The sequence below is a fragment of the Neophocaena asiaeorientalis genome, unplaced genomic scaffold, assembly GCF_003031525.2.
Source record: "Neophocaena asiaeorientalis asiaeorientalis breed wild unplaced genomic scaffold, Neophocaena_asiaeorientalis_V1.1 scaffold43, whole genome shotgun sequence".
Taxonomy (NCBI): Eukaryota; Metazoa; Chordata; class Mammalia; order Artiodactyla; family Phocoenidae; genus Neophocaena; species Neophocaena asiaeorientalis.
In genome coordinates this window covers 10,763,893-10,784,926 of record NW_020173674.1, presented here as the reverse complement: position 1 = coordinate 10,784,926, position 21,034 = coordinate 10,763,893, and the positions used below count along the sequence as shown (strand labels likewise).

Here is a 21,034-nt window from a genome sequence, read left to right as displayed (position 1 = left end):
GTCAGGAAAAAATGCAATTTCGTGTACATATGGAAGCTTACTGGGAGATATGGCTTGGACTTATCAAAGTGGTTCTTCGACCCCCTCAACTGGTACATCATTTTATTTTTTCACCATGCTGAATGGCATGTGGGATCTTAGTTCCCCAATCAGGGATCGAACCCGTGTCCCCTGCAGTGGAAGCACAGAGTCTCAACCACTGGACAGCCAGGTAAGTCCCTAGTATATCATTTTAAATGTTCAATAGTGGAATACCTGACCACATCTCAGGATAATTGCCTTGCTTTCACATATTTTTTTTCCAGCGCATTCATCTGCTACAAAGTCAAATGCACTGGCTCTGAAATCAAGTACAACTAGGTCAGACATTTTTGTCCCACTAGAACTTATTTTCTCACCAGAAAGTTGAGGGTTTACTAATTTTAGCTGTTTTTAGAGAATAACCCCCTTTTGGTTGTAACAGCAGTACATGCTCATTGAAGACAATTTGGACAATGGAAAAGCAGGAACAATCAACTACACACAAAATCCTCCACAACCCTTCCCCTTAAAGGCATCCACTGCTCTCTGATCACCCTTGATTGCATTCCTTTCCCATTTTTTTCCCCACACAGATTAAGTCATATACATATATAAAAACTATTTATACTTAACATTATATTAAGTATTTTCCCATGTAACTAAGCTCTTCAAAGACAATATTTCCTCTAAGAATATAAGCAATGCATTTTCTCTATAGAAGACTTGGAAAATACTGAAAGCAAAAGAAAGTTCCCCATAATCCCGCCATCTACAGATGGACACCTTCGGGGGTAACTGCAGGGGCATATCCTCCCAATTTTTTTCTCATCATATATACATTTTCTTAAAAAAAGAATTGGATTCAAAGCATATATACTTTCTGCTTTTCCCCCATACTAGATCATAAACACTCTCCGTGGTTAAATATTCCAATTGTCCATGACACAGATTATCATTTACTTAGCCATTATTGTGATCTTGGGCATTTAGGCTATTTCAAATTTTCTATTATGAATAATGCTGTGATAAGTTTGAAATAATTAACATGAATTTACTATAAAGAATGACCAACTTTTTTCCACCTCTTTTGAGGAGATATGAATGAGAGCTAAGGAAATACTAACCATGAGGGCAGCTTAAGGCCAAACTGGGCTACATGAAGTTTCTTTAAAAAGTCTCATATGCCGGGACCTCCCTGGTGGCACAGTGGTTAAGAATCCACCTGCCAATGCAGGGGACATGGGTTTGATCCCTGGTCCAGGAAGATCCCACGTGCCGCGGAGCAACTAAGCCCACGCACCACAACTACTGAGCCTGCGCTCTAGAGCCCGTGAGCCACAATTCCTGAAGCCTGTGAGCCTAGAGCCCGTGCTCAGCAACAAGAGAAGCCACCGCAACGAAGAGTAGCCCCCGCTCGCTGCAACTAGAGAAAGCCTGCACACAGCAACGAAGACCCAACGCAGCCAAAAAATTTTTTAAAAAAGTCTCATATGTCTAGAGATGAAGATGAACTGCAGTCCATCTATTGAAATTTATAATTCTGCTTTGTAGTAAAAAGTTGGAGAGGAGAGACTTCCCTGGTGGCACAGTGGCTAGGTTCTACCTGCCAATGCAGGGGACACGGGTTCGAGCCCTGGTCCAGGAAGATCCCACGTGCCATGGAGCAACTAAGCCTGTGTGCTGCGATTGCAGAGCCTGTGCTCTAGAGCCAGCGAGCCACAACTACTGAAGCCCGTGTGCCTAGAGCCCATGCTCCACAACAAAGAGAAGCCACCACAATGAGAAGCCCGCGCACTGCAATGAAGAGTAGCCTCTGCTCACCACAATTAGAGAAAAGCCTGCGCACAGCAATGAAGACCCAACGCAGCCAAAAACAAACAAACAAACAAATAAATCTATATAAAAGAAAAAGTTGCGGGCAAATGAGAATGGCCGAAAGCAGCCTAGGTTTTTTTTAAAAGACTTTTTGTTTTTTTAATATATTTATTTATTTATTTTTGGCTGCATTGGGTCTTCGTTGCTGTGCACGGGATTCTCGCTGCAGTGGCTTCCCTTGTTGTGGAACACGGGCTCTAGGGTGCACGGACTTCAGTAGTTGCAGCACGTCGGCTCAGCAGTTGTGGCCCCTGGGCTGTAGAGCACAGGCTCAGTAGTTGTGGTGCATGGGCTTAGCTGCTCCACGGCATGTGGGATCTTCCCAGACCAGGGCTCGAACCCATGTCCCCTGCACTGGCAGGCGGACTCTCAACCACTGCGCCACCAGGGAAGCCCTGAAAGCACGCTAGGTTTTTAAAGGAAAGTTATCATGTAAACCTAAGATCTTCATGTGTTGTCTCCCGTATGACAAAATAAAAAAGATAAAAAATTAGGTAATAATATCCTTACCAATCCACAACACCAAGAGGTCTATCTAAATATGCTAGAAACACATTACAAAGCATGTTCATAAGTAATAAACAGAAATGGAGGCACATATTTTTTTCAAGTATACAATTTATTTTTATTTACAATACCCTATAAAAATGTAAATTTAGAAACTTTAATTTTTATTAATTAAAACCAAACAAAAAAGATAAAGCACAGAAAAGAAGAAATAATAATCGAGCCTTCACTTGATCGGTTGTGAAGGGAAGGTAGGAAAGGCGCCTAGTGGAAAATGATGGCAGAGGGCAAGCTAGGGAATGTCATGGGGAACAGCTGGTGGAACCTAGGGCCACTGGATGGGAAGAAATGGAGGTGGAGAACAAGGAGAGCTGGATATAACTGAGGACCTTACTGTTGTACTGTGCAAAATGTCCAATCTCATTAAATATCATAACCTGTCCCCCACTACATTCGAAAAGGCTAGAACAGCAAAATGTGCATCGGGACAGTCATGTGGAATTAATTCAGATTGAAGTTTCTTAAGGGCTATCATCACCAGGGATCAAAACCCCTTATCCTGGTTGACTGCTGAATGGGGGAGGGATAAGTGACTAGGGTCACAGCAGGCTTGTCCCTGCTCGCATTCAGACCCAGGCCCCTGGCTGCCTGGGAATGGGACCTGGGTGAGATGAAGCAGCGAGGACGGCAGCCCTGCCCACAGTGTGGAGGAAACTGAAGAGCAGCACAGGCCGGACTTAGCTTCCATGGTTAGGTGTGGAGGTTTCTCCCCATGGCACCAAATAAAAACAGAAAAGAGAGAAGTGAGAGCATGGCTTACTGAAGTAGTCTCAGGAAGACAGACTGAGTGTGCAAAAGCTACACGGTGGAAGCGGGCTCTAGGTTAGGGTCATCTTGGGCAATCTTCCATGCACTCGAGGGGACAGGCTCAAGTACACTGCAGTTGTAGCAGGAAAAAGGCTTAACCGTGTGCTGTTTTCACTGAGGTGGACAGAACCAAAGGAAATACAAGTGGGGAGGAGATAAAGAACTTCTCAGCCTAGAGCTGGGCAGCAGCCAATTAAGAGTTCTGGTTTTATTAAACGTGCTCCATACCCTATATTTATATGAAAACAAGTAGAACCCACCAAATTCATTACAAGAGGGACGAGAATCAGATTAAAAATACATCAACTGGTTTGTGGTTAAAGAAGGGTTGTGTCACCTAAATATTTCTCAATCTAAAACTCATTCTTTAAGCATCCTTTGGAGACCACATAAGTGTGTGTATGGGGGGGGTGTGCGCGCATATATATAGACTTCTACTTAATTGGCTCTCCTACAGTCATATTAATATGGGGCAATGAAAAAAGACTTCAGGAGGATTAGGGAAGGAATCCTTTGGCAAGCTACAATCTACTCTGAACTGGAGTAGTGGTGGTGGGATAAAGGGAGAGATTATATTTGTGTTTCTAGGGCAAAGAAAATGCAAAATTGAGAAGAATTGGGTAAAAGTAGGACATGCAGAATTGTAACACAGAAGGTAAGAAGAAACCAGCAGAAGTATCACCCAGCCAAATTTCACAGACCAGTGGGGAAATACCTGGCATTCAGAGCCAACCCCTGTGAACAGGAATCGGTCCCACAAGACGCTCTGGGGAATAAGCTACCTTCCCTCCCTCATTAAAAACAACACTCCATTGGTGGTGGCAGCAGTGCAGGTGGCAGCCAAAAGGAGGTACAGGACACATGTGGAGATCTTTTATCGTATCCCCTGAACTAGCCTACGGTACAAAGAAAGAGAGAAAGGAAACCTGTATAAATGAGTTAAAACAGAAGTCAGTCATTTGTATCAGAGTCACATCCTTGTATGAACTCTCAACAAAACACCCACGGTATCTGTACCCTTCGCATTTATTTAACGATGAGGGTTCTGGTGCATCCAATACAGTCTTTTATATCTCGCAGATACTCGTGTGTTTGACAGAAATCTTTAATCTCTTCCACCAAATGCAGTTTTATGCCACCCCCCCCCAGCCTCAACATAACTTCTAAAGTGCCAACTTCAGTGAGATGTGGAACTCTCCTGTTTCCAACTTACTGCAGTTTTGTCTCCAGCAAGTTCAGTTTCTGTCGGTCAACGTAACGAGAAAACAGGGATACTAGATTTGTGGGTATAGAGACTGGCTTGGCCAGGGCTGCCTGGGGAATCCGCAGAAGTTCTCGGGTTGCCACGAACATCACCTCCGTCCTGAAAGGGAAAATCAAAAATAACAATATAAAAAAGGAATGAAAAGATTACCTAAAAGAACTTAAAATAAGAGAAGAAACACAGTCTAGACTGACCACTGGTTGCTCTGCGTTGATTCTGAAGTGGGGTCTGAGCCCTGCAGGTCTTCCCCCCGGCTCAGCACGACGAGAAGCAGTGACAGGCCGAACTGCGAGAGGAGACAGAGGGCGTCACGCGGCGCTGCACCCAGTCCTCCTGGACCGCTGCTGCGCGGACCGCCGCGCTAGACGGGCAACGGTGCTGGATCAAAAGAACCCCACTGCTGTGCTGCTCTGTGGAATCGGGCCGAGCCGAGAGGCCGTGGCCTTCTCCTGGTACAGCAGCAACAAGCTCCCTCAAAGGAAACAGGAAGCCCCAGTGTCCAGCAGTCCGCTACACCCCACCCCACCCTGACAGGACAAGACAATTTCTCCTTGCCACGGGCAATGTGGGATTTAGCTTTTCTCCTGTTCACTAGAACAGAAATGGATTAAAAAGGAGAGTTAAATGAAGACAAACTTTGATACAGAAAATTAAAGTTCATAGAATAAAAAACATTAAATAGAATTTGAATTAAGAAAAATGGTGTTAAGACCTGTGAGAAAACATACAAAGAAAGGTAACTGGGATGATCAGGGAATGAAGAGAAAATTTCCTTAAAAAAGGACACACATATCTGGAAATATAAAGGCTTAGAGAGGATGTTCAAGTCCTAGGTTAAACGTATGAATCACAGCTATAATGGACCATAAAGAGAAGCTGGGGATATTTTGGGATTCCATCCCCTCCTTTCTGAGTTCACCTCGTACAGGATAACCTTGCCTTTCCAAAAAAGCTCCCTTCATGTCATTGTCAGAAAAACAACGGGTTACATAACCTTGTCTGACTTCATGCTTTTCTACTGTCTTTATCAAAATTAAAGCTAAGAGACCAAATAACATGGAAGGCACACAACTGATTACCCCAGAACCCCTGTCTTATGTCCCCTGAGGCACCATCACCCTCTCAGCCTCTGAGGTACTCACAGCCCTGCCGAGCCATGCTTGGCAGGTTTTCAGGTATAAGAAGAAAGAGGCCTTGGGTCTACTTTTCCCTCTGCTGTAACAGACGGCCCGTAGTGAGTGCTCACTGTGTACCAGGCATTATACTGAACCGTTCACGGCTGCTTTCTCATCTAAGAAACAGGACAACTCTGACACTGACCTCATCACCTCCACATTACAGATCAGGAAAGTGTGGCTCAGCAAAGTGAAATAATGTGTTCAGGGTCACAGAGCTGGGATGTGGCAGAGAAGGAGTGGAAACCTGCTCTGTCTCAAAGCTCATGTTCTTCTTCTGTATCCTGCTTCCCCTAGGAGTCTCTGGGTCTTTAACCTGATATAGATGAAATATGAAATAGTCTCTTATGACAGAGACCGTTAATTATCTACCTAATACTGTATGCTTTCCTTCTCCTATTAGATCTGATTTTATTTGTGGTGACAATGGCGTGAACTAAAAGACGTTCTCCAGCCTTCCCTGCAGTTTAGGCATGGCATGTGACTAAGATCTGGCCATTGAGATTAAGTAGAAGTTGGTGGTTAGAGCTCCTGGAAAAGGTCCAAATACGGAGGACAGACAGCTACTCCACACCTCTTGGCCTTCTAAACACACCTCTCTTCCTGGTGCAAAGTGGAACCTTAAATTCCACAACCATCATGGACCATCAGAGGTCACAAGCATGGCAGCCACTGCTAAGGATGGCAAAGAAGGGAAACTGAAGGAGCCTGTACCCCTGACACCATGCAGTCACCATACCAGATTTATTCCACATGAGATACAGAACGTTCTATTTTGTTGAAATCACTGTTATTTCTAGTTTTTATCACCATAAGCTTAATGTAAAAGGCCGAAGGAAGCCTTTTTTTTTTTTTTTTACAATTGCCACAGCGGTCATTATTTTTACTCATAACTCAAATTTAAATGCCTCTCAAAGTTCAGGGACATAAAAGGGCAAGGCCACCTTGTTCTGGAGCACAGCAGTGAGGTGAGGACTGGAGGGTGCTGGTGCAGCTGCACTCTGAGGTAGGTTCATTAGCTGTTGCAGAAGGCTGGTGACAGTCACTGATGGAAGATGATAGAGGAGAAGAGAGAAGGGACTCAATAAGCATGGCAGCACCTACCAAAAAAAAAAAAAAAAGGCATTACATCTCGGCAACTGTTACTTCAGTCACACCCCATCAGTGGGCATGGATGGAAGGATGCTCAGTTGTATATTCAACTTCCCGAGGCAAGATTTAACCAAAAAGGGCTGACAAGCCTAGCAGATGCTACCAGCATTTTAACAGCGGATTCTATGGTAGCTACTGAGAACTTTTTCAACTCAACTTGTAAAGGAAACAGCATTACTTGTGTTTACCAAGGTTGTAAACATACCTTCTCAAATACATAGCCAGATTCACGATAAAACATCAGTATTCCCTCCACAAATATTTAGATGCTTTTACACATTTAGATGTGTTCCAGGCATGTGAGGTAAAAACAAATAGTAAACAGGACAGACCCTCAGGGGTCTAAGGCATAGAGGAGAAGCCATGAGTAAACTGGCAACTTTAATATATTGTGAGACGGACTCTAACACAGGTAAAATTCTCAGTGCTACAGAGTTATCGAGAAGTAGTTTCAGAGTTAACTGTACCTTGTTTTATCTTTTTATAAAAGCTGAATGAGGAAATGATTAATCAATTTTTATAGATTATTAGAGAAACTAAGTGATCAGAAACTCAGTGTTCGGTTACAAAGCTAGGAGCTAGAACCAGACTCCAAGGCTGCTGGATTCCAGCCTGCTGGTCCACTCATTCCGTTTTGCCTTAAGGCCCGGACTGGGAAGTTAAAATACAGAGCTACTGGTATAACTAGGTTATGACACTTGAAAGGAAATTGAGGGTCCTTCCAGCACTCAATGCCCATGGCATAAAAAGTGATGGCTGGTTCTACTTTAAACAGCATCCAAGGATGCAGAAAACTCCTTTTCATGATCTACTACTCTAAATAAACAGAGCTTTAAAAATGAAACCATTCTTAAACATACACAAAAGTACAAAGACCAGTATCGCGAAGTCCACACACCCATAACCTAACTTCAACAACAATTCAATCAACAACAGGTTGCCAACCTTATTAAATCTATGTGCTTCCCATATAAGATCATTCCATCCATAAATACTTCAATTGGCATCGCTAACAAAATCTCTCACAATATTATCACACCTAACAAAGTTTAATTCCTTAATTATCATCCAATATTTATTCCAAATTCAGTCTGTCCAACTGTCTCAAAAATGTCTTTTAACAGCTGATTTATCCTTTTTTTTTTTTTTTTTTTAAATGCCATCAGTTAATATAGTCCAACACAGCAAAGGCCCATCCTAGCTTGATGGACATTCAGTCTAGGACCAGCAATGTGAATTATTATTTTTATTTTTTAAATATTTATCTATTTGCTTGCGCTGGGTCTTAGTTACAGCATGCGGGATGGTTAAACTCTTAGTTGCAGCATGTGGGACCTAGTTCCCTGACCAGAGATCGAACCCAGGCCCCCTGCATTGGGAGAGTGGAGTCTTAACCGCTGGACCATCAGGGAAGTCCCAGTAGCTGATTTATTTTAATCTTGATTCAAATAAATCCACACATTGCATTCGGCTGGTAAGGCTTTTAAAATCTGTTAATAGCTCCTTTGTCACTGTCCATCTCCTTTTCTCATGCCATTTATTTGAAGAAACCGGGTCATTTGTCCCATAGTTTGGATCTGGCTAATTGCACCCCTGTGGTGTCACTAAACAGGTTTCACCATCCTCTGTTTTTTCCCATAAAAACTGATAATTAGAGGTTCGATTCAATTCAAGTTCAATGGAGGGGTCAGGGTGGTGCATGGCAAGAAAACTTCATGGAGAGAGCTGTGTGTTTTCTACCGCATCACATCAAGATGCACATAGTGTCCGGTTGTCCCCCTTAGTGGTGTTAACAGTCAACACTGGGGGACTTCCCTGCTGGCACAGTGGCTGAGAATCCACCTGCCAATGCAGGGGACACGGGTTCGAGTCCTGGTCCAGGAAGATCCCACATGCCGCGGAGCAGCTAAGCCCGTGCGCCACAACTACTGAGCCTGCGCTCTAGCGCCCGCGAGCCACAACTACTGAGCCCACGTGCCACAACTACTGAAGCCCCCGTGCCTAGAGCCCGTGCTTCACAACAAGAGAAGCCACTGTGATGGGAAGCCCGTGCACCGCAATGAAGAGTAGCCCCCACTCGCTGCAACTAGAGAAATCCCGCGCGCAGCAATAAAGACCCAACGCAGCCATAAATAAATACATACATACATAAATAAAACCAAAAACAGTCATCAGTGGGTTCAGGTGTCGCCTGCCTGCTCCAACCACCATAAAGGTCCCCATCCACCTTTTACCTAATGCTTTTGTAGCACCAGGAATGGTTGCTGCCTAGATTGATTGCTTTTCCATTAGGAGCTGTAAAACTGCAATTTTCTAATTTTATCATTTCTTTTGAATTTATTAGCTGATATACCTTCTATAAAGAAGAACTTTTCTATTATCTCTCTCTGGTCACCATGACATTTGGTTGTAATGCGGCAGGATAAATGCTTCTTTTCCTTTATTTACCACTTTTCAGAATAATGAGTTGATAGCCTAGCAATCTCTGAAGGTGATTAGTATATTTTTTTCATACCATTATGAACTCATTAAATTAAATATATTTGATTTACTTCAATCCACTCCTATAATTTTTCTTTCTGATGCAAATTATCCCATTTTGACCAAAAGGAGACCCCTTCAAATTGGTCTGTGCATCTTTTACACAGGACCCTAGTAATCTTTTAGCTTCCATGCTTTCTGATACAAGATATTCCAGAATTATCTCGTACATTTTATGCCTCAGGACCTGGAACACGCTATTACTTCAAAAAAATGGTGTTTAGAGATGTGGTCTATTACTCTTTAACGCATACAAGTAAAAACTTAGCCTCTACACTTAACCAAGTTTTCCTCACTAGCAGATAAGCTCTACCAAAGCAGGCATCTTTGGATTCCTAACTCTCAGCACCTAGAACTAGGTGCTATATTTCTAGGACCTAAATGTGCCTGGTACAAAGAAGTATTCAATAAATATTTGCTGAATGAAGAAATTCTTTCAATTCTATTATCATTTCAGAAGGAATAATTTTCACATCTTTCAGGTTCACGCTCATAAATTCTATTATTCTGAATCTCACATTGAGTAATACTAGCCCTTTGTGCTAACCTTATCAATTCCTTGTTTTGAAATTCTAAGACTATTTTAAATTGTGCTAATCTTTCAAGTATTACGACACGCATAAGCAGAGGGCAATTCTTACCAAGAGTTAACTTATAAACTTGCTAATCATGTTTCAAATTCCAGCCCAGCTTAGGTTAGATAAAATTACTTAAAAGCACTGGCCCAATTCCTGTGGGACACCATTCAACTAAGTCTACAGGTCAATGTTAGCTACTAATAACAGCCCAATGAATGATACTTTATATCCGACAAAGTAAGCATGATCGTAAGTTGCAAATTTAGTGAGCATCAGATTCAGCCGGGGATGTTGTTATAAACCCAGAAGCCCTGATCGTCTCTCTGTAAATTCTGATTCAGCAAGATTGGCGTAGGGCTGAATTATCTGCTTCCTAAGCGATTCTGATACAGACCACAGCTTTTACAACTACTTCAAGTAAGACAGAATTACTGCTTTCCTCCTGTTTAGGAACATGGTCTGTTGGATAAAAAGTGACATTAAAAATACAGGCCTGGAGTAAAGTTTTTGCCTTAAATAATCATATCACTCTGCCAAAGACAAAAGAAATCAAAAGGGAAAAGGGGACAAAAAGAAATCTGGATTCTAGAAATCTTTTCAACTATGAAGACCCAAAGGAAAGATGTCCCACACATGGTGGATCACCTCATCTTGTGCATCCTTCTTGATAAGGAAAGGGAGGTTCCTGGCTGTTGTCATGAGAATGTCAGCTGCTTGCTCTGTGGAGAGGAAAGGAAGAATACGGGCAACCATTCTCTTCCCTTTTCTGATGCACATGATCTGTACAAAGTGGTCATCACTGGGCCTGCAGGGAAAGAAGAATGCTAACTTAGGCCAGCAAGAATAATGTAAAAAATCCCTTTTTTCCTCTTACATGTTACTGAGTGAATACACTGCATTTATTTTCACTCTACAATCGTCTGTACTACAAAATAGAATTACTTCGCCAACTCTCAACCAAATAATAAAAAGCAATTCTTCGGGGCTTCCCTGGTGGCGCAGTGGTTAAGAATCCGCCTGACAATGCAGGGGACATGGGCTCGAGCCCTGCTCCGGGAAGATCCCACATGCCGCGGAGTACCTGAGCCCGTGCGCCACAACTACTGAAGCCCGCGCGCCTAGAGCCCACGCTCTGCAACAAGAGAAGCCACCGCAATGAGAAGCCCGCGCACTGCAACAAAGAGTAGCCCTGCTCGCCGCAACTAGAGAAAGCCCGCACGCAGCAACGAAGACCCAAATGCAGCCAAAACTAAATAAATAAAGAAGCTACTGTGGAGTTTTGGTATAGTCTCAAAGAATAATAAAAAAAAAAAAAAGTAATTCTTCATTTCATAAATACTGAAAATCATCATTTCAAAAATTGTTATGTTAAAGAATTGATCAAACTATTTGCCTTAATTTCCTTTATTAACTTTTAAGTAACTACACAAATGACATGGGTAAAACAGCAAAATCTGAAAATATATATAAGAAAAAAGGAATAAAATATTCATAATCTCAGAGATAATTTATTAGTGTTATCATTTTGAAGATATTTTTGCTGTCTATTGTATATTTTTATCTTTCATTTAAAAGAAAGGGTCCATATAATTTATATGGCTTTGTTACTTGACTTTTTTCACTCAACAACTTCTTGTGAACACTTTTCTACGGCAATAAATAATACTTTAACTACATACATTTTAATGGCTGCATAACACTCAAATCTATGGATAAACCCAAACTTATTCAACCAGTTCCCTGTCAGCCCGACTCCAGAAAAGGTGTGCCGAAAAGAAGGTCCTGTTTTGAAGTTCTGTTTTGCGTATGTCCTGGCTTAGAAGAATCATCAATTCTCTTGAATGGGCAAAGAGAAAGGGAGTGATTAGGAGACACAGTCCTCTTGCATTCATCAAATAAATATTGTGATTTATAGAACATTTACCATTAGCAAGATTCTGTTCCAGATACTGGGTGGGAGAGAGATACAGAGAAGTTATATTAAGGAGCTTAGTCTCCACTGGAAAACCAACTGGTTTCCATAGCAAATAAGTATTGCATGGGAATCCCAAGGAAGTGTAAGAGTTAATACTTTCCCTCCTAGTAGGAAAGAAAATACATAAAGATCACAAGGTTGAACATTAGTAAGCATAAACCAGATGCAATCTGTAAGCTCGACAACACAAGCTAAATAATGCTCCCCACTGTATCTCCAGTGCCCAGCACAGTTCCTAGCAGATACCTGAATAGGTACTTGCTGAAAAAATGAATTCAGGATAAACAGATTTTTTTCCTGGCTGGAAAGAATTATGAAATATTTTATATGAAGTGGCATTTGAGGCCAAAAGGAAAGACTTTGAGCTTACTGAGATGGTAAGGAAGGATATCCAAAGGGTAGAACGTATAAAGTTCAATGTAGCAGAGGAAGGAGTCTAGCTAGTCTATGTTTTTACCGAAGTACACTACTCTTACCTCTCCTGTCCAGGCAATTTCCCCCTTAAGTTGTCATACATGCTACAGATTTTGTGCTTTCTTTCATCCATCAGGGCAGGTCGCTCTTCTTCCAGACTTAGGAGGTAACGCCTTTCATAATCCTCCACATCAAGGAGTAAGCTATAGGTCTAAGTGAGAGACAAAGCAGGCCTCAGCAAGCTCAGAGTATTAGATAAACAACTTCACAGTTTAGGAATACCAGATAAAGACAAAAGAGTGAGAGTGCATTGTAATAAGATTGAGAGGGAAAAAGTGCTCTTTTAAACCCAGAAAAGCATAGTGGAATAACTTAAAAAATTCTTTGAACATCATTCCCTGTACCTCCTTGACCTCTAATCCAGAAGGCAGACAGTGAAATGATTACACACTTTCCAAATTCTCCAGCAGCGGCAACAGCACCGTAAGATAAACAATGTGTACCACTGCTCCAAGTAATGCCTTATATTAATAAAAATGGTCACAGCTAATTTTACTACTGGGTGCCAGGCATACTGCTCTAAACACTCTGCAAGTACTCATTTACTGAATACTAACTCACCACAGCCCAGTGAGAAACAGACTCTTATAGTTTTCATTTTTAAAGATAAAGAAACTGAGGACAGCATAGAAAGGTTAAATAACTTGCCTCAAGTCACAGCTCTGAGAAATGGAAAAGACATGATTTGTAGACTGTTTCCAGGGTCTGTGCTCCTAATCCCTATGCTCTATGCCTTGCAATATGTATTTATGCTTTAACACTAACTGCTTATGTATCACCTGATTGTCCTTAGAACCCAGGACAGTGCCCAGCACCCAGGGAATGTCCAATAAGCATATGTGAGCTGACTGAATAGACCTGAATTAATTCATAGGCAGAACAGTGTAATTTTTATTCTCATTTTCTTAGGAAGATGACCTGCCCCAAAACATTCACAGTTGTTAACTGAACAAGCCTGGACAAAAAACCCAGGACTTCTAATTGCAGTGTTCTTTTCATGAGGCCATAGGTGAGGCATACCACATTCCTTTCTAGTGTGCCCTGTACACAATAGGCACTTTACACAAATATATCCATTAATTAAAATCATGGAACACTAACTGATTGTTTACTTTCCATTGTTGAGCACACATACATTTAATACTTCCTTATTTGAAACTCACTACAGTAACAAATTCTAAAACTTACCTTCTCAATTATGACAAGGGTTTTTCGTCTTTTGTCCCGAACCTGTTTTTCTTTTGTCTCCTAAAAAAAGACAAGACTACTCAATGTGAACTCTTTACCCATGTTAAAAATAATTTACTGGCACACAGGTAATTCCATTTGTAACAATACTTTGAGAATATTGACTCTTTGAAAGTCAATACTCTAAAACAAAACTGATGTGGACAAAGGTCATAGAGTTGACTGAATCAACCCACACATAAACTGAATTCACAGACAGGCAAAAGGTAATTGCACAATGCAGTGGAAGATGAAGATATCATAGGAAAATCTTAAAACACAGAGAAAATCATAATTTTAAAAACTGGAGTCAATAGCTGATGCTGTCTGCAGCCAGACTGACCTAGTTCAAAGGCTCCTGCCACCCCGGTCCCGCCTGGCTGCCTTAGGATTCCAATCCACTGACCCCCAAAGAAGTGGTGATGACGCAGACTTTTTTAAACACACAATTCTACAGACACTTACATCATCCTCACTCCGAGATGTCACAACAGCATCAATCATTTTTCGGGGATTATTCACACTAGAGACAGTAAGCTTTCCCAAAGAGCCCTCAAACTGCACTGCAGGGACAAAAAATTTCCAACAAATAAAAACTCAGAAATGCAGGCAGACAGCTTTCAAAGATCTTTATATTCTCTATTCTTTACACAGAGCCTAACAATTTACTACAAAAATCTATGTATTATCTAAAGCAATCTCTTATCAACATCTATCCTTTCCCATTTTTCTGGTTGTAATAATAAATAAAAATCTGAAGTATTTCCCCCTTATCTATTTTATGGATACTAGAAATTATAACAGGTTTTAAAAAGTCATGGAATCTCAAGTAGAAAAGGATCTAAAAGGCCATCTGTCAAACCATTCACTCCATGCTTGAATAAGGCTGACCTGTGCATTTGTCAAGGACAATGATACTTTACACATCAGTTTCAAACATCTCTATCCAGTCATCTTTACAGTTATTTTTATTCTATCCTATCAGCAGCACCACACCTCTCCATTATGGCTGTGGGGATAAGGACCTCACCTGGCTTATAGGCGTGCTCCAGTTTGGCCACCTGAGGGGTAATGAGCTTGGTGCGCTCCTTTTTTGGGCCATCACCTTGCACTTCTTCAGCAGCTGACAGTTTCTCCAGTTTTTCAAAATAATTCTACCACATGAGAAGATGATTTCAGTTGCAACAAGCCCAGAATATGGTCTCTCTTTATCATGAAATAATACTTATACTAGCAATACTACTTGTACTCTATAAATATATTGATCTTTAATTTTTGTTAGACTGCTATGAATTTACTTTATCAAAAAATCCCAGCCTTCAAAATAATCATCAATGGAAATATCTTTAAAGTTAGACTGCCAATATTCTTCATTGAAAGAACCAGATTATTGATGCCGAAAAGATTTGAAAATATTGGTCTGAGAGCCTCCGTAGGTAAGAAATAAAAGGCATATATGCAAACCTTTGAGTGAATAGTGGGACAGGTTCTTCAGCTTGAAAAGAGGACAGAATTTGCTTAGTCAATTCTTATCCACTTGAAGACTACCTCAAAAGAAAATTCTATCAATATTTAATTCTACCAATATTTAAATGAGTACCTTCACCAGGGTAAGGGACTAAACTATTATCCTCAAAACTAGCACAGAGTACTTACCTGGTAATAAAAATCATCCAGGTAGGGATCAGTGCTTTGCAGCTGCACCATCTGGATTTTAGAGACCCAATCTTTTTCTCGCTGCAACATGAGATTGGCATATGGATCCTTTCGGAGATGATCCTGATGACTGCTCCGGTGACTTCCTCTATCTCCTGCACCATTGAGATTCCGATGCTGACTGAAAAAGAAATACACGCCACATTCACTCCACGTGGATGCATGAATTATGCCTTGTAACAGCACTGGAGTAAACCAGGCCAATTGAAAAGAAAGTTCCCCTTTGCTTCTGTTAAAAGAGTGAAAAAGAATCGAATCTTAACAGAATTTGAAAGGAAAGAGCTGTGCAATACATAATTAAGGAGATAAAACTAAGATCCAAGTGCCTTACCATAAGCTAAGCACTTTCACCTATGGACTTCTGTATAAACCCCACAATAACCCCATGAGGTAATAAGGTAGATTTATTTTCTCCACTTAAGACAACAAGCCGAGGCCAAAAGAGATCAAGTAGCTAGCCTCAAGCAGGATACCAGGCAGCAGAGTGAGAGATTTTGAACACATGCCAATTTGACCCCAAGTCTATATACTTTTAAAAAAACTTGATGAAAATCATGACATACTTCAAACATATAGAAACGCCCAGCAAATACTATTTTAAAAAAATCCATTTACTCACCATCTAGACTTTATGAAAAAAAAATTATTTGGTCAAATTTGCTTCAGATTTTTAAAAAGTAATATTAAAGTAATACAGTGTGACATTTACAGTTGAAGGCCCACCTATACCCTCCAGATCATGGTTTCCACCTTCCCTTCCTTCCTATAGGAACCACTATCCTGACTTTGTCATGCAACCTCCATGAAATGTTTTCATACTTTTATTACTTGTGCATCTACCTTTAAATATTACACAGTGTTATTCCACTTTACATAACTGGTGCTAGACAAACAGTTCCACTCCTTGTTTCTTGTTCAACATTATGCCTTTCATATTTATCCATGCTGGTGATAACATACACAGGCATCTACTGAAAAGCAGAGCTGCTAGGATGCAGTGTATCCACATTATCAACCTTATTATTTATCGCCAAATTCTCTCTCAAAAGGCTGCGCGTGCCATTCCTGCCAACAATGACAGCTGAGACACTTCACGTTTTGCCTGATGATATAAAATGGTTATCTAATTTGCATTCTTCTGATTACAAGTGAATCTGAAAAATCTTTTCACTTTTATGAGCCATGTAGGTTTCCTCTATTGAAAATTACATGTTTGTGTTTGATGCCTTTTGTTACACAGAAGTTTAATATATTTTTGAAATTTTATTAAAATACTTTTAAACTGCTTTATTAAGTGATAACTGATATACAAAGAACTGCACATATTTAATGTGTACAAATTGGTAAGTTGGGACATATGCAAACATTTGTGTTATCATCACCATAAACAAAGTAATGGACATATCCAACACCTACTCCTTGTGTCCCTTTCTTTCTCTTTTTTTTTTTTGCGGTATATGGGCCTCTCACTGTTGTGGCCTCTCCCGTTGCGGAGCACAGGCTCCAGACGCGCAGGCTCAGTGGCCATGGCTCACGGGCCCAGCCGCTCCGCGGCATGTGGGATCTTCCCGGATCGGGATACGAACCCGTGTCCCCTGCATCGGCAGGCGGGCTCCCAACCACTGCGCCACCAGGGAAGCCCTCTTTCTCTTTTTTTTGGTGGTGGTAAGAACACTTAACATGAGATCTACACTCTTAAATTCTGAAGTACATAATACCATAATGTTAACTGCAGGCACAAGAAGTTTCATATTTTAACAGTCTAATGTATTAATCTTTTCCTTTATGGTTTGTACTTTTTGTGTCTTAAGAGTCCATATTGGTTTTTTTCCCCCTGAAAAAAATATTCTGGAATTTTTTTGAAAGAAAAAATAAATTATACACAAAGAACCATAAAATGAAAGGTTGAAAAAACCCCTCAAAATTATGTTTAATTCTCTTATTTTATATAGAAGAATGGTGATAGAATGTAAGCTCCATGAAGGCAAGGGTTTGATATGTCTTGTTCTTCTTTCAAACCCCAAAACTGACTACAGTGCCTGGTACACAGCTGAGGTCACATATATAAATATATATTTGAATGAGGATTAAACAGAGGCAAAGATAAAGAGTGACTGTTGGCTTTACGTAAGACTCAAATGTAATGCTAGAGATTATATTCAAGATTATGTCTGAGCTGAGATGGTCAACAAAAGGTAGTTAAAAGTATGGTAAGAACTTGGTAAGCAGTGAATATAAAACGTTGATTCCGCACCCCCCAGATCTAAATTGTATTTCACAATTATAGTAACTTGGAAACAAACTGATAAGCTCTTGTCATTTAAAGCTTGTGCACTGGTATGCAGGCAGGTATTAAATCTAATAACATAATTTAAAGTTCAGGGCTCCAGTTTTTGGAAGGTGGAAATGGATGGAGGACATTCCCTCCTGTGAGAGCACCAGAATCACAACTAACTGCTGAACAATCATCGACAGGAAGACACTGGAACTCACCAAAAAAGACACCCCACATCCAAAGACAAAGGAGACGCCGCAATGAGATGGTAGGAGGGGCGCAATCACAGTAAAATCAAATCCCATAACTGCTGGGTGGGTGACTCACAGACTGGAGAACACTTATACCACAGAAGTCCACCCACTGGAGTGAAGGTTCTGAGCCCCACGTCAGGCTTCCCAACCTGGGGGTCTGGCAACGGCAGGGGGGATTCCCAGAGAATCAGACTTTGAAGGCTAGCGGGATTTGACTGCAGGACTTTGACAGGACTGGGGGAAACAGAGACTCCACTCTTGGAGGACACACACAAAGGAGTGTGCGCATCAGGACCCAGGGGAAGGAGCAGTGATGCCACGGGAGACTGAACCAGATGTACCTGCTAGTGTTGGAGGGTCTCCTGCAGAGGCTGGGCGTGGCTGTGGCTCACCGTGGGGACAAGGACACTGGCAGCAGAAGTTCTGGGAGGTACTCCTTGGCGTGAGCCCTCCCAGAGTCTGCCATTAGTCCCACCAAAGAGTGGGTAGGCTCCAGTGCTGGGTCACCTCAAGCCAAACAACCAACAGGGAGGGAACCCAGCCCCACCCATCAGCAGACAAGTGGATTAAAGTTTTACTGAGCTCTGCCCACCAGAACAACAGCCACCTCTACCCACCACCAGTCCGTCCCATCAGGAAGCCTGCACAAGCCTCTTAGATAGCCTCATCCACCAGAGGGCAGACAGCAGAAGCAAGAAGAACTACAATTCTGCAGCCTGTGGCAGGAAAACCACATTCACAGAAAGATAGACAAAATGAAAAGGCAGAGGACGTGGTACCAGATGAAGGAACAAGATAAAACCCCAGAAAAACAACTAAATGAAGTGGACATAGGCAACCTTCCAGAAAAAGAATTCAGAATAATGATAGTGAAGATGATCCTGGACCTCGGAAAAAGAATGGAGGCAAAGATTGAGAAGATGCAAGAAATGTTTAACACAGACCTAGAAGCATTAAAGAACAAACAAACAGAGATGAACAATACAATAGCCGAAATGAAAAATACAACGGAAGGAATCAATAACAGAATAACTGAGGCAGAAGAAAGGATAAGTGACCTGGAACCCAGAATGGTAGAATTCACTGCCGTGGAACAGAATAAAGAAAAAAGAATGAAAAGAAATGAAGACAGCCTAAGAGACCTCTAGGACAACATTAAATGCACCAACAATTGCATTAGGGGTTCCAGAAGAAGAGAGAGAGAAAGGATCCGAGATGAAGAGATTATTTGAAGAGATTATAGTCAAAAACGTCCCTAGGGCTTCCCTGGTGGCGCAGTGGTTGAGAGTCTGCCTGCCGATGCAGGGGACACGGATTCGTGCCCCGGTCCGGGAAGATCCCACATGCCGTGGAGCGGCTGGGCCCGTGAGCCATGGCCGCTGAGCCTGCGTGTCCGGAGCCTGTTGCTCCGCAACAGGAGAGGCCACAACAGTCAGAGGCCCGCGTACCGCAAACAAAACAAAACAAAAAAACAAAACAAACAAAAAACACGTCCCTAACATGGGAAAGGAAACAGCCACCCAAGTCCAGGAAGCACAGAGTCCCAGGCAGGATAAACTCAAGGAGGAACATGCCAAGACACATAGTAATCAAATTGACAAAAATTAAAGAAAAATTATTGAAAGCAACAAGGGAAAAATGACAAATAACATACAAGGGAACACCCATAAGGTTAACAGCTGATTTCTCAGCAGATACTCTACAAGCCAGAAGAGAGTGGCCCGATATATTTCAAGTGATGAAAGAGAAGAACCTACAACCAAGATTACTCTACCCGGCAAGGATCTCATTCAGATTCAATGGAGAAATCAAAAGCTTTACAGACAAGGAAAAGCTAAAAGAATTCAACATCACCAAACCAGCTCTACAACAAATGCTAAAGGAATTTCTCTAAGTGGGAAACACAAGAGAAGAAAAGGACCTACAAAAACAAACCCATAACAATTAAGAAAATGGTAACAGGAACATACATATCAATAATTACCTTAAACGTGAATGGATTACATGCTCCAACCAAAAGACACAGGCTCGCTGAATGGATACAAAAACAAGACCCATATATATGCTGTCTACAAGAGACCCACTTCAGACCTAGGGACACATACAGACTGAAAGTGAGGGGATGGAAAAAAGATATCCCATGCAAATGGAAATCAAAAGAAAGATGGAGTAGCAATACTCATGTCAGATAAAATAGACTTTAAAATAAAGAATGTTACAAAAGAAAAGGACACTACATACTGATCAAGGGATCAATCCAAGAAGAAGATGTATCAATTATAAATATATATGCACCCAACATAGGAGCACCTCAATACATAAGGCAAATGCTAACAGCTATAAAAGAGGAAACTGACAGTAACACAATAATATTGGGGGACTTTAACACCTCAATTACACCAATGGACAGGCCATCCAGACAGAAAATTAATAAGGAAACACAAGCTTTAAATGACACAACAAACCAGATAGATTTAATTGATATTTATGGGACAATCCATCCAAAAACGGCAGATTACACTTTCTTCTCAATGCACATGGAACAATATCCAGGATAGATCACATCTTGGGTCACAACTCAAGCCTCAGTAAATTTAAGAAAACTGAAATCATATCAAACATCTTTTACGACCACAACCCTATGATATTAGAAATAAATTACAAGGAAAAAAAACATAAAAAACACAAACTTATGGAGGCTAAACAATACATTACTAAATAACCAAGAGATCACTAAAGAAATCAAAGAGGAAATAAAAAAATACCTAGAGACAAATTACAGCGAAAACACGACAATCCAAAACCTATTAGCCACAGCAATCAGGGAAGAAAAAGAAATAAAAGGAAATTGGAAAAGAAAAAGTAAAACTGTCCCTGGTGCCAATGACATGATACTATACGTAGAAAATCCTAAAGACCCTACCAGAAAACTACGAGAACTAATCAATGAATTTGGTAAGGTTGCAGGATACAAAATTAATGCACAGAAACCTCCTGCATTCCTACACACTAACAATGAAAGATCAGAGAGAGAAATTAAGGAAACAATCCCATTTACCATCCCACAAAAAGAATAAAATGCCTAGGAATAAACCTACCTAAGGAGGTAAAAGACCTGTACTCAGAAAACTGT

The 21,034-nt window shown here is 41.1% G+C and overlaps 1 protein-coding gene across 1 annotated transcript in view; it reads right to left on the bottom strand.

The window, feature by feature from the left end:
* Positions 1-3,458: 3,458 nt before the first annotated feature.
* Positions 3,459-21,034, bottom strand: part of PATL1 (PAT1 homolog 1, processing body mRNA decay factor) — a 33,151-nt gene continuing 15,575 nt past the window's right edge. Inside the window, exons 10-19 of the mRNA XM_024749357.1 lie at positions 15,313-15,493; positions 14,687-14,810; positions 14,122-14,219; positions 13,618-13,677; positions 12,432-12,580; positions 10,626-10,785; positions 6,654-6,809; positions 4,729-4,820; positions 4,484-4,633; positions 3,459-4,166 (exon numbers count right to left, since the gene is read on the bottom strand). Of these exons, the coding sequence (XP_024605125.1) occupies positions 4,145-4,166; positions 4,484-4,633; positions 4,729-4,820; positions 6,654-6,809; positions 10,626-10,785; positions 12,432-12,580; positions 13,618-13,677; positions 14,122-14,219; positions 14,687-14,810; positions 15,313-15,493 (1,192 nt within the window). The 3' untranslated portion in view covers positions 3,459-4,144. The remainder of the gene's footprint in view (positions 4,167-4,483; positions 4,634-4,728; positions 4,821-6,653; positions 6,810-10,625; positions 10,786-12,431; positions 12,581-13,617; positions 13,678-14,121; positions 14,220-14,686; positions 14,811-15,312; positions 15,494-21,034) is intronic.